The following is a 16268-nucleotide window of genomic DNA, read 5'->3' as shown; positions in this document are numbered from 1 at the left end:
GGCAAAAGATCCAGGGAGGAGATGAGAATTTTTTTATTACGCAGCGACTTGTTGTGATCTGGAATGCGCTGCCTGGAAGGGCGGTGGAAGCAGATTCAATAGTAACTTTCAAAAGGGAATTGGATAAATACTTGAAAAGGAGAAATTGCAGGGCTGTGGGGAAAGAGCAGGGGGCTGTGGGACATAGAAACATAGAAACACAGAAGATAGGAGCAGGAGTAGGCCATTCGGCCCCTCGAGCCTGCTCCGCCATTCAATAAGATCATGGCTGATCATCCAAATTCAGTACGATAGCAAAATACTGCAGATGTTGGAAATCCGAAATAACAACAGAAAATGCTGGAAAAACTCAGCAGGTCAGGCAACATCCGTGGAGAGAAATTTGAGTTGACGTTTCAGGTTGGACCCTTCTTCAAAACTGGAAAGAAAAGAAACTAGATCGGAGGCAGGGCTGCGATCGGACAAAAGAATAAAAGAAACAAAAGAAGTAAAAGAGATTAGAAGCTAGACGAGATGGTAATAGGCTGGGATTAGGTGTAAAGTGTGCTGGCAGGGCAAAAGATAGCTGCCAGGTGTGAGAGAGAAACAAAAGGAAAGGGGGGGGGGGGGAAAGGAGTGGAACAATTACAAGAGAAAATGAAATGGGGGCCGAGCTTATGATCTGAAATTGTTGAACTCGAGTTCAACAATTTCAGATCATAAGCTCGGCCCCCATTTCATTTTCTCTTGTAATTGTTCCACTCCTTTTCCCCCCCCCCCCTTTCCTTTTGTTTCTCTCTCACACCTGGCAGCTATCTTTTGCCCTGCCGGCACACTTTACACCTAATCCCAGCCTATTACCATCTCGTCTAGCTTCTAATCTCTTTTACTTCTTTTGTTTCTTTTATTCTTTTGTCCGATCGCAGCCCTGCCTCCGATCTAGTTTCTTTTCTTTCCAGTTTTGAAGAAGGGTCCAACCCGAAACGTCAACTCAAATTTCTCTCCACGGATGTTGCCTGACCTGCTGAGTTTTTCCAGCATTTTCTGTTGTTAATCCAAATTCAGTACCCTGTCCCTGCCTTCTGCCCATATCCCTTGATCCCTTTAGCCTTAAGAAATATATCCAACTCCTTCTTGAATATATTTAATGAATTGGTCTCTACTGCCTTCTTTGGTATAGAATTCCACAGGTTCACCACTCTCTGGGTGAAGAAATTCCTCCTCATCTCTGTCCTAAATGGCTTACCCCTTATCTTTAGACTGTGTCCCCTGGTTCTGGACTCCCCGACCATCGGGAACATCCTTCCAGCATCTAGTCTGTCTAGTCCTGTTAGAATTTTATAAGTTTCGATGAGATCCCCTCTCATTCTTCTAAACTCCAGCGAGTACAAGCCCAATCGACCCAATCTCTCCTCATATGTCATTCCTGCCATCCCAGGTATTAGCCTGGTGAATCTTCGCTGCACTCCTTCCATGGCAAGAACATCCTTCCTCAGATAAGGCGACCAAAACTGCACACAATACTCAAGATGTGGTCTCATCAAGGCCCTGTACAACTGCAGCAAGACATCCTTGTTCCTGTACTCAAACCCTCTCGCTACGAAGGCCAACATACCATTTGCCTTCTTAACCGCCTGCTGCACCTGCATGCTTACTTTAAGCGACTGGTGCACAAGGACGCCCAGGTCTCGTTGCACTCCCCCTTCTCCCAATCTATTGCCATTCAGATAATAATCTGCCTTCCTGTTTTTGCCACCAAAGTGGATAACCTCACATTTATCCACGTTATATTGCATCTGCCATGCTTTTGCCCAATCACCCAACCTGTCCAAATCATCCTGGAGTTTCTCAGCATCCTCCTCACAGCACACACACCCACCCAGCTTTGTGTCATCTGCAAACTTGGAGATATTACATCTAGTTCCCTCGTCCAGATCATTAATATATATTGTGAATAGCTGGGGTCCAAGGATCGATCCCTGCGGTACCCCACTAGTCACTGCCTGCCACTCGGAAAAAGACCCGTTTATTCCAACTCTTTGCTTTCTGTCTGCCAACCAGTTCTCTATCCAAGTCAATACCTTGCCCCCAATCCCATGTGCCTTAATTTTACACGCTAATCTCTTATGCGGGACCTTATCGAAAGCCTTTTGAAAATCCAAATGCACCACATCCACTGGTTCTCCCTTATCTATTTTACCAGTTACATCCTCAAAAATTTCCAGTAGATTAGTCAAGCACGATTTACCTTTTGTAAATCCATGTTGACTTTGTCCGATCCGGTCTCTTTTTTCCAAGTGTTCTGCTATTACATCCTTTATAATGGACTCTAGCATTTTCCCTACTACCGATGTCAGACTTACCGGTCTATAATTCCCCGTTTTCTCTCTACCACCCTTTTTGAACAGTGGGGTAACATTAGCTACCCGCCAATCCATGGGTACTGTTCCAGAGTCTATCGAATTTTGGAAGATGACCAGCAACGTATCTACTATTTCTAGGGCCACTTCTTTAAGTACCCTAGGATGTAGATTATCAGGCCCTGGGGATTTATCGGCCCTCAATCCCATCAATTTCCCGAACACTATTTCCCTACAAATACTGATTTCTATCAGTTCCTCCCTTTCATTAGACCCTATGTTTCCCAACATCTTTGGGAGGTTATTTGTGTCCTCCTTTGTGAAGACAGAACCAAAGTATGTATTTAATTGGTCTGCCATTTCTTTATTCCCCATTATAAATTCCCCTGATTCTGACTGCAAGGGACCTACACTTGACTTCACCAATCTTTTTCTCTTCACATATCTATAAAAGCTTTTACAGTCAGTTTTTATGTTCCCTGCAAGCTTACTCTCATACTCTATTTTCCCCCTCTTAATTAATCCCTTTATCCTCCTTTGTTGAATCCTAAACTGCTCCCAATCCTCAGGTTTACTGCTTTTTCTGGCCAATTTATATGTCCTCTCCTTGGATCTTATGTTATCCCTAATTTCCCTTGTTAGCCACGGTTGAGTCACCTTTTTTGTTTTATTTTTATGCCAAACTGAGATGAACAAATTCTGTAGCTCATCCATGCGATCTTTGAATGTTTGCCATTGGAGAGCTCTTTCAAAGAGCCAGCAGAGGCACGATGGGCCGAATCATAAAATCATAGACATTTACGGCACAGAAGGAGGCCATTCGGCCCATCGTGTCCGCGCCGGCCGACAAAGAGCTACCCAGCCCTAATTCCACACTTTCCAGCTCTCGGTCCGTAGCCCTGTAGGTTACGGCGCTTCAAGCGCATATCCAAGTACTTTTTAAATGTGATGAGGGTCTCTGCCTCTACCACCCTTTCAGGCAGTGAGTTCCAGACCCCCACCACCCTCTGGGTGAAGAATATTCTCCTCAACTCCCCTCTAATCCTTCTACCAATTACTTTAAATCTGTGCCCCTGGTTATTGACCTCGCTGCTAAGGGAAATCGGTCCTTCCTATCCACTCTATCTAGGCCCCTCATAATTTTATACACCTCAATTAAATCTCCCCTCAGCCTCCTCTGTTCCAAAGAAAACAACCCCAGCCTCTCCAATCTTTCCTCATCGCTGAAATTCCCCAGCCCAGGCAACATCCTCGTAAATCTCCTCTGCACCCTCTCTAGTGTAATCACATCCTTCCTGTAATGTGGTGACCAGAACTGCACGCAGTATTCTAGCTGAGGCCTATTTTATTTTTTCTTAACATTAATCAGTAACAGTAATAAAAGATCCATTAAACATGTTTTTTTACACTACAAAATGTTGCAAGTGAATTGCTTTTACACATCCAGGCTCTTTGTAGCCTACTGAGTTATCACTGGTCGGGGCGAAATGCAGTTTATGAAACCTTTATACTGGCGGCAGTGCAGTTACTCGAAGTACTGAGCCACGAAGTGGTAGAACGGAGGTTCTTGCCTGGGGTTCTCCACACACTGCGCTCTAAGCCTCAGCCAAGCTGTTGTAGGAAAGGACTCTGCTGAGGTACCTCCTCGGAATGACGGACAATCCCCTCAGGGCTCGTCTAGAGCTCTTCTCATAACAGCCAACTTGAGAAGCCTTGGTAGGACCAGCATATCTGACCACATGCGCTCCTCCTCAGCTGGGCAATGTTGTGAGGCACAGCGAGACCCAAACACAAACACAATGGCCTCCTCCTGTAAGATTCTACAGTTGCTGCTGAATTCGGTGGTCCCGCTGACTGGGAAAATGATTGCAAAGCTTGTCGTTACATCTAAGAAGCAAAAAACAATCTCGTTGTGAATCAGGGAAATTTTTTACTGTCTGCGAGACATGTTTCTGCCAAGAACAGGAAGTAATGAAGGTAGAAACACGGCAAAGGTCCGGGGCTGAATATTTCCTCTGAATCAGACTGACATGGTCACGTGACCGGCGGGGTTGGGTGTCAGTTACAAACCAACTGACACAGCGCTCTCTGATGTGAGAGGCAGCGTCTTGCAGGGTAGAGTCAGAGCCCTTGCGAGCAGCTTCAGAGAGACTGATCTTCGAGAGGAGCCCACCGGCTCTGGCAAAAAAATAAAAAAATAAAACAGGAACGGGGTTGGGAAAGCTTCCTTCAGACGGCAGAGACAGCGCCAGCCTGAAGACGCCAGGCGTTCAGAGCGTAACGTTGAGCCCCCGGGGCAAAATCGCGACAGCTGCAGATCAGGATGGCGTTGAAGCGATGGTTAGTCTGTGGGGCAAAGCAAGGTGAGTGATGACTCGTCACCGCTGACTCACATCATAGTTCAGCCTTTTAAAGGATCGATCCGTCCTCGGGTGTTTACTGCTTTCGGACGCTGACGCTTAATAGAAAAGAAAAACCATTTTTAAAAAGTTTATTTTTCCGCTCAAGTCTGTAACTTAAGTTTGCCCCCATGCAATCCAGAAAGAAAACTGTATTTGTTGAAGCAGGTACAATAAAACCATCACCATCCGCTGGAATAAACAGTCCCGATTACTCAAATATAGCTTTCAAGGTCCACCGTGATTGTGTATAGTTCGGCAGCTTCATAAGACACAAATGATGCCTGTTAATGGGGACACTTTTAATAAGTGGAAATATTTTACAGGGAGGTTTTCACAGGAGCCGATTGATTTCCATAGGTTTTGCTTAATGGGAGATCCTGATAAATGGGACACCATTAATTTCCTTCTGTAGAGGTTCTGATTAACAGGTGTGAAGCTGTGGACTAAAACGGATCCAAACAGCTTTGTTCTGTCTGAGGAAGATGGTGGATGTTTTAGAAAGTTTAATATTTTAGTGTCAAAGAAAGATGGTGAATTTAGCATTGGGTTTCTGCATTCCCTAATATTTTTCAGTCATATTTATAAATCTGTGGCAGGTTAAAGGAAGAAAGACTTCCGAGACTTGAGTACAAAGATCTAGGCTGACACTCCCAGTGCAGTACTGAGGGAGCGCCGCACTGTCGGTGGGGCAGTACTGAGGGAGCGCCGCACTGTCGGAGGGGCAGTACTGAGGTAGCGCCGCACTGTCGGTGGGGCAGTACTGAGGGAGTGCCGCACTGTCAGAGGGACAGTACTGAGGGAGCGCCGCACTGTCGGAGGGGCAGTACTGAGGGAGCGCCGCACTGTCAGAGGGACAGTACTGAGGGAGCGCCGCACTGTCGGAGGGGCAGTACTGAGGGAGCGCCGCACTGTCGGAGGGGCAGTACTGAGGGAGTGCTGCACTGTCGGAGGGTCAGTACTGAGGGATAGCGGCACTGTCGGAGGGGTAGTACTGAGGGAGTACTGCACTGTCGGAGGGGCAGTACTGAGGGAGTGCTGCACTGTCGGAGGGGCAGTACTGAGGGAGCGCTGCACTGTCGGAGGGGCAATACTGAGGGAATGCCGCACTGTCGGAGGGGCAGTACTGAGGGAGCGCTGCACTGTCAGGGGGCAGTACTGAGGGAGTGCTGCACTGTCGGAGGGGCAGTACTGAGGGAGCGCCGCACTGTCGGAGGGGCAGTACTGAGGGAGCGCCGCACTGTCGGAGGGGCAGTACTGAGGGAGTGCTGCACTGTCGGAGGGTCAGTACTGAGGGATAGCGGCACTGTCGGAGGGGTAGTACTGAGGGAGTACTGCACTGTCGGAGGGGCAGTACTGAGGGAGTGCTGCACTGTCGGAGGGGCAGCACTGAGGGAGCGCCGCACTGTCGGAGGGGCAATACTGAGGGAATGCCGCACTGTCGGAGGGGCAGTACTGAGGGAGCGCTGCACTGTCAGGGGGCAGTACTGAGGGAGCGCTGCACTGTCGGAGGGGCAGTACTGAGGGAGTGCCGCACTGTCAGAGGGGCAGTACTGAGGGAGTGCTGCACTGTCGGTGGGGCAGTACTGAGGGAGTGCCACACTGTCGGTGTGTCAGTACTGAGGGACCGCCGCACTGTCGGAGAGGCAGCACTGAGGGAGTGTTGCACTGTCAGTGGAGCAGTACTGAGGGAGTGCCGCACTATCGGAGGAGCAGTACTGAGGGAGTGCTGCACTGTCGGATGGGCAGTACTGAGCGAGTACCGCACTGTCGGAGGGGCAGTACTGAGGGAGCGCCGCACTGTCGGAGGGTCAGTAGTGAGGGATCGCGGCACTGTCAGAGGGGCAGTACTGAGGGAGCGCTGCACTGTCGGAGGGGCAGTACTGAGGGAGCGCTGCACTGTCGGAGGTGCCATCTTTTGGATGAGATGTTAAAACCAGGACCCGTCTACCCTTACAGGTGGACGTAAAATATCTCAAAGAAGAGCAGGAGAGTTCTCCCCGGTGTCCTGGGCCAATATTTATCCCTTAACCAACATCACTAAAACAGATTATCTGGGTCATTATCACATTGCTGTTTGCAAATAGGCTGCTGCGTTTCCTACATTACAACAGTGACTACACTTCAAAAAGCACTTCATTGGCTGTAATGCACTTTGAGACGTCCTGAAGTTGTGAAAGACGCTGGTTCTTTCTTTGTAATCTTGCTTTGTCAGCTCTTCTTTTGTCGGGTTTGAGGTTAGAACCTCCTTTGCACCTCTTACTTGGAGTAACCATCAGGCCTCAGTGAGAAGGGTTTGTACACAATGTCCTTTACTGCTGCCGAACCCCTGCGATCTGCTAATGGCTGGAGAGAATCTTGAGCTAACCTGGAATCAGGCGCGCTTGGGTTCCACTGATAAATGATCGAACGTTAACATTTAGTATTTTTTGCTGAATTCTCTTCTTGTGCAGCGACGACGAACTGGAATCCATATTTCATATTGAACATCTTATCACAAACAAGCTTAGCTGTTGCCACATCGCTCATGAGCAATGTGCGTCTTTAAGCTCCCAGCCTTGGGCTTTGTTAAAATTTAGATCTGCAGACATGTCCTGTTTATGACGCAGGCAGCATCAACAGAGAAATGAAGGGAGTGTGTCTGAGAAAGAGAGTGCGAGACGGAGCTGGAGTGCGTGGGATTAAAGGTACTTTTAGATTTGTGCATGGACATCTAGAAAGTGATATCTGTGGTGCAGCTCCTCCACTTTTATTTTCAAACTGGGGACAATATCTCCATAGGTGTTCTGGGCCTCACTGATACGAAGTGGGTATTGACACCACTGTGTCAGCCAATGAGTTAGAGGCGTGCGGGGCGGGACTTAGGGCAGGGCTCACAGCAAACAGAGTCTATTTACTCAGCAAACAACATACAGAGTCTATTTACTCAGCAAACAACAAACAGAGTCTATTTACTCAGCAAACAACATACAGAGTCTATTTACTCAGCAAACAACAAACAGAGTCTATTTACTCAGCAAACAACAAACAGAGTCTATTTACACAGAGTCTCCACAAACTGCAGCAAACGGAGCTCATGACCGAAACTACAGCAAAGTCTCCCGATAAAAGCAGGATTATTTCTCCAGCAAGATGCAGTGAGAGGAGGATAGTTACACAATACAGATGATGTGCGTAAAATCGATCCCAGTCACTTACCGCAGTGCTGTCTCTAGGCGTGATTGACGGGGGAATTACCCAATCATCTCCATTCTGGCCGGGACTAGTGCTTTCACGATAGGCAGCCTGACTTTTATACAGTGCTTTGGTGAGACCACACCTGGAGCATTGTGCACAGTTTTGGTCTCCTTATCTAAGGAAGGATACACTTGCCTTAGAGGCGGTGCAACGAAGGTTCACTAAACTGATTCCTGGGATGAGAGGGCTAAACAAGCTCTGTGCATTTACACAACTGAAACCGACTCCCTTCTCCCAATGGTGGAATCGCAGACCCCCGTTGTCTTGGTTCCACCGGTTCACCACGATCAGAGAGCTGGGCTTCTTTACTCTAAGCAGGTGAAGGGGTCCAGGTGCTCATAGAAATTTACAGCAAAGAAGGAGGCCATTCAGCCCATTGTGTCCATGCTGGCCGACAAAGAGCTCTCCACGCTAACCCACTTTCCAGCACTTGGTCCGTAGCCCTGCAGGTTACGGCACTTCAAGCGCATATCCAAGTACTTTTTAAATGTGATGAGGGTTTCTGCCTCTACCACCCTTTCAGGCAGTGAGTTCCAGACCCCACCACCCTCTGGGTGAAAAAAGTTCTCCTCAACTCCCCTCTAATCTTTCTACCAATTACTTTAAATCTATGCCCCCTGGTTATTGACCTCTCTGCTAAGGGAAATAGGTCCTTCCTATCCACTCTATCTAGGCCCCGAATAATTTTATACACCTCAATTAAATCTCCCCTCAGCCTCCTCTGTTCCAAAGAAAACAAACCCAGCCTATCTAATCTTCCCTCATCGCTAAAATTCTCCAGTCCTGGCAACATCCTCGTAAATCTCCCCTGCACCCTCTCTAGTGCAATCACATCCTTCCTGTAATGTGGTGACCAGAACTGCACGCAGTATTCTAGCTGTGGCCTAACTAGTGTTTTATACAGTTCAAGCATAACCTCCCTGCTCTTATATTCTATGCCTGGGCTAATAAAGGCAAGTATCCCATATGCCTTCTTAACCACCTTATCTACCTGTCCTGCTACCTTCAGGGATCTGTGGACATGCGCTCCAAGGTCCCTCTGATCTTCTACACTTCTCAGTGTCCTACCATTTAGTGTGTATTCCCTTTCCTTGTTAGCCCTCCCCAAATGCATTACCTCACACTTCTCTGGATTGAATTCCATTTGCCACTGTTCTGCCCACCTGACCAGTCCATTGATATCTTCCTGCAGTCTACAGCTTCCTTCTTCATTATCAACCACACGGCCAATTTTTGTATCATCTGCAAACTTCTTAATCATACTTCCTACATTCAAGTCCAAATCATTGATATATATCACAAAAAGCAAGGGACCTAGTACTGAGCCCTGCGGAACCCCACTGGAAACACCCACCTTGCGCACAGCAAGCTCCCACAAACAGCAATGTGATAATGACCAGTTAATCTGTTTTAGTGATGTTGATTGAGGGATAAATATTGGCCAGGACACCGGGGAAAACTCCCCTGCTCTTCTTTGAAATAGTGCCGTGGGATCTTTTCCATCCACCTGAGAGAGCAGACGGGGCCTCGGTTTAACGTCTTATCCGAAAGACAGCACCTCCGACAGTGCAGCACTCCCTCAGTACTGACCCTCCGACAGTGCAGCACGCCCGCAGTGCTGCCCCTCCGACAGTGCAGTGCTCCCTCAGTACTGCCCCTCCGACAGTGCGGCTCTCCCTCAGTACAACCCCTCCGACAGTGCAGCGCTCCCTCAGTACTGCCCCTCCGACAGTGCAGCACTCCCTCAGTACTACCCCTCTGACAGTGCAGCACTCCCTCAGTACTGCCCCTCCGACAGTGTGGCACTCCCTCAGTATCGCCCCTCCGACAGTGCGGCACTCCCTCAGTGCTGCCTCTCCGACAGTGCGGCACTCCCTCAGTACTGCCCCTCCAACAGTGCGGCACTCCCTCAGTGCTGCCTCTCCGACAGTGCGGCGCTCCCTCAGTACTGCCCCTCCGACAGTGCGGCGCTCCCTCAGCACTGCACTGGGAGTGTCAGCCTAGATTTTTGTGCTCAAGTCTTTGGAGTGGGACTTGAACCCATGAACCATCAGACTCGGAGGTGCAGGTGTTACCCACTGAGCCACAGCTGATACCTCTGACGAGGAAGATTCTGTAACCAATAGTGTGAATCAATGGTAATGGCGCAAGAATGTCCCAAGTGTTTTGATCGCTCAATGTGTGATCGTAGCTGAAGCTGGTACTTCCCCCCCATTTTGATACTTACTGGCAATTCAGTCTCTCACCCGCTCACCTACCATTTCCTCCCCGCGTTTCCCTATCAGGACTTTTTAAGTTGCATCTCAGCGATGCTATCTGCAGGAAGTGACAGGCTCCACCTCAGCATTGAGATGCAACAGTCTCTGATAAAGACGCTGATGCATTTTTTTAAGAACTGGTGGAATCTTTGATAAGTTACACTACTGAGTGCGGAGTTATGTCTGGACTGGGACAGGATGCATTTACCTATTGATTGCTACAAAAGTCACAAAGTATTACTAAGTATTTACAGCACAGAAACAGGCCATTCGGCCCAACTGGTCCGTGCCGGTGTTTATGCTCCACACCAGCCTCCTCCCGCCCCTCTTCACCTCATCCCTATCACCATAACCTTCTAATCCTTTCTCCCTCATGCGTTTATCCAGCTTCCCGTTAAATGCTCTCTCAGGTGGATGTAAAAGATCCCGCGGTACCAATTCGAAGAAGAGCAGGGGAGTTCTCCCCGGTGTCCTGGCCAATAATTGTCCCTTAATCAACATCACTAAATAAAACAGAATATCGGGTCATTGTCACTTTTGTGGGAGCTTGCTGTGCGCAAATTGGCTGCTGTGTCTCCTACGTTACAACAGTGACTACACGCCAAAATGTAATTCATTGGCTGTGAAGCGCTTTGGGACGTCCTGAGGTTGTGAAAGACGCTGGAGAAACACAAGTCTTTCTTTTACATCGAGTCTACAGCACAGAAACAGGCCGTTCAACCCAACAGGTCCATGCCGGTGTTTATGCTCCACACCAGCCCCCTCCCGCCCCTCTTCATCCAACCCTAGTAAGAATTCAACATCCACCTTCTAGAATAATGGGCCCATTTTTCTTACTGATATCATGTTGGACCTTTTGCTCATCTGCTGCTGTAACCTTCCTCTAGTTCCACCAAAGGTCCAATTACGTACTATTATGTTGTTGTGATCTGGAACGCGCTGCCTGAAAGGGTGGCGGAAGCAGATTCAATAGTATCTTTATAAAAGGGAATTGGATAAATACTTGTAAAGGAAAAATGTGCAGGACTGTGGGGAAAGAGCAGGGGGGAGTGGGACTAATTGGAGAGCTCTTTCAAAGAGCCGGCACAGGCACGATGGGCCGAATGGCCTCCTCCTGTGCTGTATCATTCTGCGATCATTTCAACCGTTGAACCTAGGACCATCAGATTTACACTTTTCTGTACTTATTGACTTACTAGACCCAATTTCTGCTGCTGTAGGCTGGTGTGTCCTTCAGTATCCATTTTCCTTTGGGTAGCTAATGTTAATTCTCATCTTCACTGCCCCTGGCATAGAGCTACACATGCACATCAAGAATTCGGGAGTCCACCCACCATGATTTTCCACCCACTAAAAGGAATGGGCAGAAAACCACCGGTGGGGGGAGGGGGCGTGGGCGGATAGGAGCAGGTACAGATTCTCAATATTAAGCCGTCCCCATGGGCACAAAGATTCACTGCCTTTCAGAAGATGAAACGAGGCTCCCTCAGAATGTGTGTCTCTCTTTAGATCCGGGGGGAGGGCTGGCTCCCAATACTGTACCAACACTTGCAGTGTGTTCCCTCCACCCCCACCAGTCACAGAGACAACCACCTCATGTCATCTGCTGGAACATGCATGGTGTGTAATATTGAACTGCCACAGAGGTTATCAGTGAACCCTGTCCCCAGTTATGAACCTAGGTTTTTTTCTCCCCTCCTTCGTTCACAGGATGTGGGCGTCGCTGGCAAGGCCAGCATTTATTGCCCTAAAGGGGGCGGCGGGTAGTTAAGACCCAACCACATTGCTGTGGGGCTGGAGTCACATACCGGCCAGGGGCAGCAGATTTCCTTCCCTAAAGAACATCAGTGAACCAGATGGATTTTTACTACAATCCAGTAGGTTCACCAGCTTTTTAATTCCAGATTTATTTATTAACTGAGATGTAAATTCCCCAGCTACCCTGGTGGGATTTAAACTCATGTCTCTGGATTATTAAAGTCTGGATTACTAGTCCAGTGACATAACCACTATGCTACCGTATCCGATACAGTCTGATCTCAGTACAGTAACAATGGGCCGAATCTTGCTAGAGAAATAGCGAGGAGTCCACAGTACAAACCCACCAGCAGGTTTGAGTGGATTAAGGGATATGCCGTGAGTTGCGGATCTCCAGAACTTACAGGTCGATTTACGCCCCTCCGCCGTTTTCCTCGCACAAACTGCATCTCGCTCTCAACCTCCCCGTTATTGCTGAATTTGCACATTGATTGGCCACTAAACTCGCCACAGAAGGAGGCAAATTCACCAGCCCGTTAGTCCCAGTATAAAACCTACTGTTGGCCCTGGACGCGGTCTCTAGTTGGAAGGAAGGAGCAATTTCAAGCTTTTTAAAATTTATTATATAAAGTAATTCTTCCAGAGTTTATCAAGCACAGATGAGCATTGAAAAACATATTTTTTTCTTCCCCACTAATCAACCCTGCAGTTTACCGAGAACAGGAAGCAGCAGCCACATCTCACACTCAGTGCAATAACTCTCAATCTCGGAAGGGTCCCTTGTGGCACACAATACACAGCTTTTGTGGGGAGCAGGTCAACACAAGGTCTGGTCAATGTAATGTATGTACCTTTAAGGGGAGAACTACTTTTTACAGCTCCTGTATACTGTAGTACCGGCAGTGACCACACCTGTATATAAACCCTGAGTAGTGATCTGTAGAGTTAGTTCTAGTGTAACCCTCATTCAGTAAACACCTCTTGAATCGTTCCCTGCAGTCTGTTGTCTGATTATTGAAGGACACAACATTAAGATACACGGATCTAACAGTCAACAGCCATCCAAATTTAATAACAGTCACCTTGGAGCCAATGTATCTCACAGAGGAGACAGGGACAGTCTACCGAACACAAGGAGGCACAAGAAGTAGTAAGAAAGAAAGGCTCACATGTCTATAGCACCTTTCACCACCTCAGGACATCCCAAAGTGCTTTACGACCAATGAAGTGTGGTCACTGTTGTAATGTAGGAAATGTGGCAGCCAATTTGCGCACAGCAAGCTCCCACAAACAGCAATGGGATAATGACCAGATAATCTGTTTTTGTGATGTTGATTGAGGGATAAATATTGGCCAGGACACCGGGGAGAACTCTCCTGCTCTTCTTCGAAATAGTGTCACAGCAGAGCAGACGGGACCTCGGTTTAGCATGTCCTCTGAAAGACGACACCTCAGGCAGTGTAGCACTCACTCAGTACTGCCCCTTCGACAGTGCGGCGCTCCCTCAGTACTGCCCCTCCGACAGTACCGCCCCTCAGTGCCACCCCCCCACAGTGCAGTACTCCCTCAGTACTGCCCCTCCGACACTGCGGCGCTCCCTCAGTACTGCCCCTCCGACAGTGCGGCACTCCCTCAGTACTGCCCCTCCAACAGTGCAGCGCTCCCTCAGTACTGCCCCTCCAACAGTGCAGCGCTCCCTCAGTACTGCCCCTCCAGCAGTGCAGCACTCCCTCAGTACTGCCCCTCCAACAGTGCAGCACTCCCTCAGTACTGCCCCTCTGACAGTGCGGCGCTCCCTCAGTACTGCCCCTCCGACAGCGCGGCGCTCCATCAGTACTGCCCCTCCGACAGTGCAGCGCTCCATCAGTACTGCCCCTCCAACAGTGCAGCACTCCCTCAGTACTGCCCCTCCGACAGTGCAGCGCTCCATCAGTACTGCACTGGGAGTGTCAGCCTGGAATGTTTTGCTCAAGTCTCTGCAGTGGGACTTGAACCCACAATCCTCTAACTCAGAGGTGAGTGTGCTGTCAACCGAGCCACAGTTGACACGTGAGTGAGCTATACTGGTGATATTCAATACTGAAACCTGACTTCAACTCCAACCCAGACTGATGGAATACTGGCCCCAAATGAAATGAATTTGTGTTAACAACAGAAAATGCTGGAAAAACTCAGCAGGTCAGGCAACATCCGTGGAGAGAAATTTGAGTTGACGTTTCGGGTCGAAACCCTTTTTCAAAAAGTGTTACGACCCGAAACGTCAACTCAAATTTCTCTCCACGGATGTTGCCTGACCTGCTGAGTTTTTCAAGCATTTTCTGTTGTTATTTCGGATTTCCAGCATCTGCAGTATTTTGCTATCATACTTGAATTTGTGTTGTTCTTCGCCAGTGCCTATCAGTAAGTTAAGAACTTGAAGCAGTTATAGACAATGAACCATGTATAGATCTGGTCAGGATGGTGCAATTGGTGTGTAATAATTTTACTTCACGTGATATATTACTTCAGTAAGTTTATTGAATTGCAGTGAAGACCAAAACCAGGGTCGCGTTTAGCCGGACTGTGGTCAGAAATCGCACTCCGGATTCGGGATTACCCAGGAACAATTGTTTAACAGGGCATCTAATAGCCACCTGCTTCAGTCGCAATGTTGCCTGACCTTGTGCATTTAAAGTCCGCTGACCGACGCAACGTGTACTGGGCTCTGATCATAGAAACATAGAAACATAGGAAAATAGGAGCAGGAGTCGGCCATTCGGCGCTTCGAGCCTGCTCCGCCATTCAAGGTGATCATGGCTGATCCTCTATCTCAATACCATATTCCCGCTCTCTCCCCATACCCCTTGATGCCTTTTGTGTCTAGCAATCTATCTATCTCCATCTTAAATATATTCAGTGACTTGACCTCCACAGCCTTCTGTGGTAGAGAATTCCACAGGTTCACCACCCTCTGAGTGAAGAAATTTCTCCTCATCTCAGTCCTAAATGTCCTACCCCGTATCCTGAGACTGTGAGCCCTTGTTCTAGACACCCCCCAGCCAGGGGAAACATCCTCCCTGCATCCAGTCTGTCTAGCCCTGTCAGAATTTTATACGTTTCCTCTCATTCTTCTAAACTCATCACTTAGCAGAAAATAGCACGAGGTTGCGTCACACTGGAGTTGCGTCCTGTTGGTTAAGTTGGTGACATGAGCCTCTGCATTGTTTAGGTGCGCTGCGCACTTCCTATTACATGGGGAGTCCCAGACTTCCACTTTCGCAGAAGTTTGCTTTTATAGAAATTTCAGCACAGAAGGAGCTCACCATTTTGATCCATTGAGCAGCGTCTGTGCTGGCTCTAGCCTCAACGCTCTCCAGAATAATCCCCATTTCTATGTCCTCCCCCGGTATCCGTTCTTTGGCATCGCCTCCCAAACCCGCGACCTCCACAACCCTGGGAGACACCCTAACACACTCTGGGAGGCATACCCTATGATGCACTGCAGCAACTCGCCAAGGCTTCTTCAACAGCACCTCCCAAACCCGTGACCTCTACCGCCTAGAAGGACAAGGGCAGCAGACACATGGGAACACCACCACCTCCAAGTTCCCCTCCAAGGCACACACCATCCTGACTTGGAAATATATTGGCCGTTCCTTCATCATCGCTGGGTCAAAATCCTGGAACTCCCTCCCTAACAGCACTGTGGGAGCACCTTCACCACACAGACTGCAGCGGTTCAAGAAGGCAGCTCACCACTGTAATGATATCAGCAAATAGAGATGGTATTTGCCTGTTCGATTATGATGCCTTAATAGCATGTTTGTATGTATTGATTGCTTGTGCCTGACCAGCAGAGGGCATGTGACCGAGAGAAGCAAGGCAGTTAGTTTAGTTTCAGTTTCGTTCTAGATGCATCACTAGCATAATGGTGTCTCCTGAATGCTGTATAAAGAGTTGAACAGACTTTAGATTAAAATTCATTCTCTTTCATAAATGTCTCATCATTGAACCCACAAAGAAATCAATACATGGTGTCAGAAGTGGCTGAAAGAGATGAAGAGGAAAAATCGAAAGTGAAATCAGCTCTCCACATATTAGCAAGCCAAAAGAGAACATCGTTGCTTACCATTAGAGAATAGCTAACGAAGTGAAAAATGGAAGGTTTACACCCACCGGCGATGCTTCAGTTGACAGGTAATGTGGCTGAAAATTGGAGGAGATTCAAACAACGTGTGGGGTTGTATTTATCAGCAATCGGAGCTGACGAGAAAAGTGATAATAAGAAATCGTCACTG

At 48.2% G+C, this 16268-nt stretch overlaps 1 protein-coding gene across 2 annotated transcripts in view; it reads left to right on the top strand.

Moving 5' to 3' along the window:
• Positions 1–16268, top strand: part of LOC147097733 (ras GTPase-activating protein nGAP-like) — a 108913-nt gene that overhangs the window by 48130 nt on the left and 44515 nt on the right. The window contains exon 1 of one of the 2 annotated variants that reach the window (XM_085971777.1): positions 4376–4702. The exons of the other annotated variant lie outside the window; for it this stretch is intronic. Within the exon in view, the coding sequence (XP_085827903.1) occupies positions 4663–4702 (40 nt within the window). The 5' untranslated portion in view covers positions 4376–4662. Of the gene's footprint in view, positions 1–4375; positions 4703–16268 lie in introns of those variants that run through there. 2 annotated transcript variants of the gene reach the window in all.

This window comes from Somniosus microcephalus, chromosome 31 (genome assembly GCF_052327205.1).
Source record: "Somniosus microcephalus isolate GS21.2 chromosome 31, FLI_Smic_1.0, whole genome shotgun sequence".
NCBI classification, from domain to species: Eukaryota; Metazoa; Chordata; class Chondrichthyes; order Squaliformes; family Somniosidae; genus Somniosus; species Somniosus microcephalus.
Note: the sequence above shows the minus strand (reverse complement) of the source record. Positions and strands in the feature narration are given on the sequence as shown.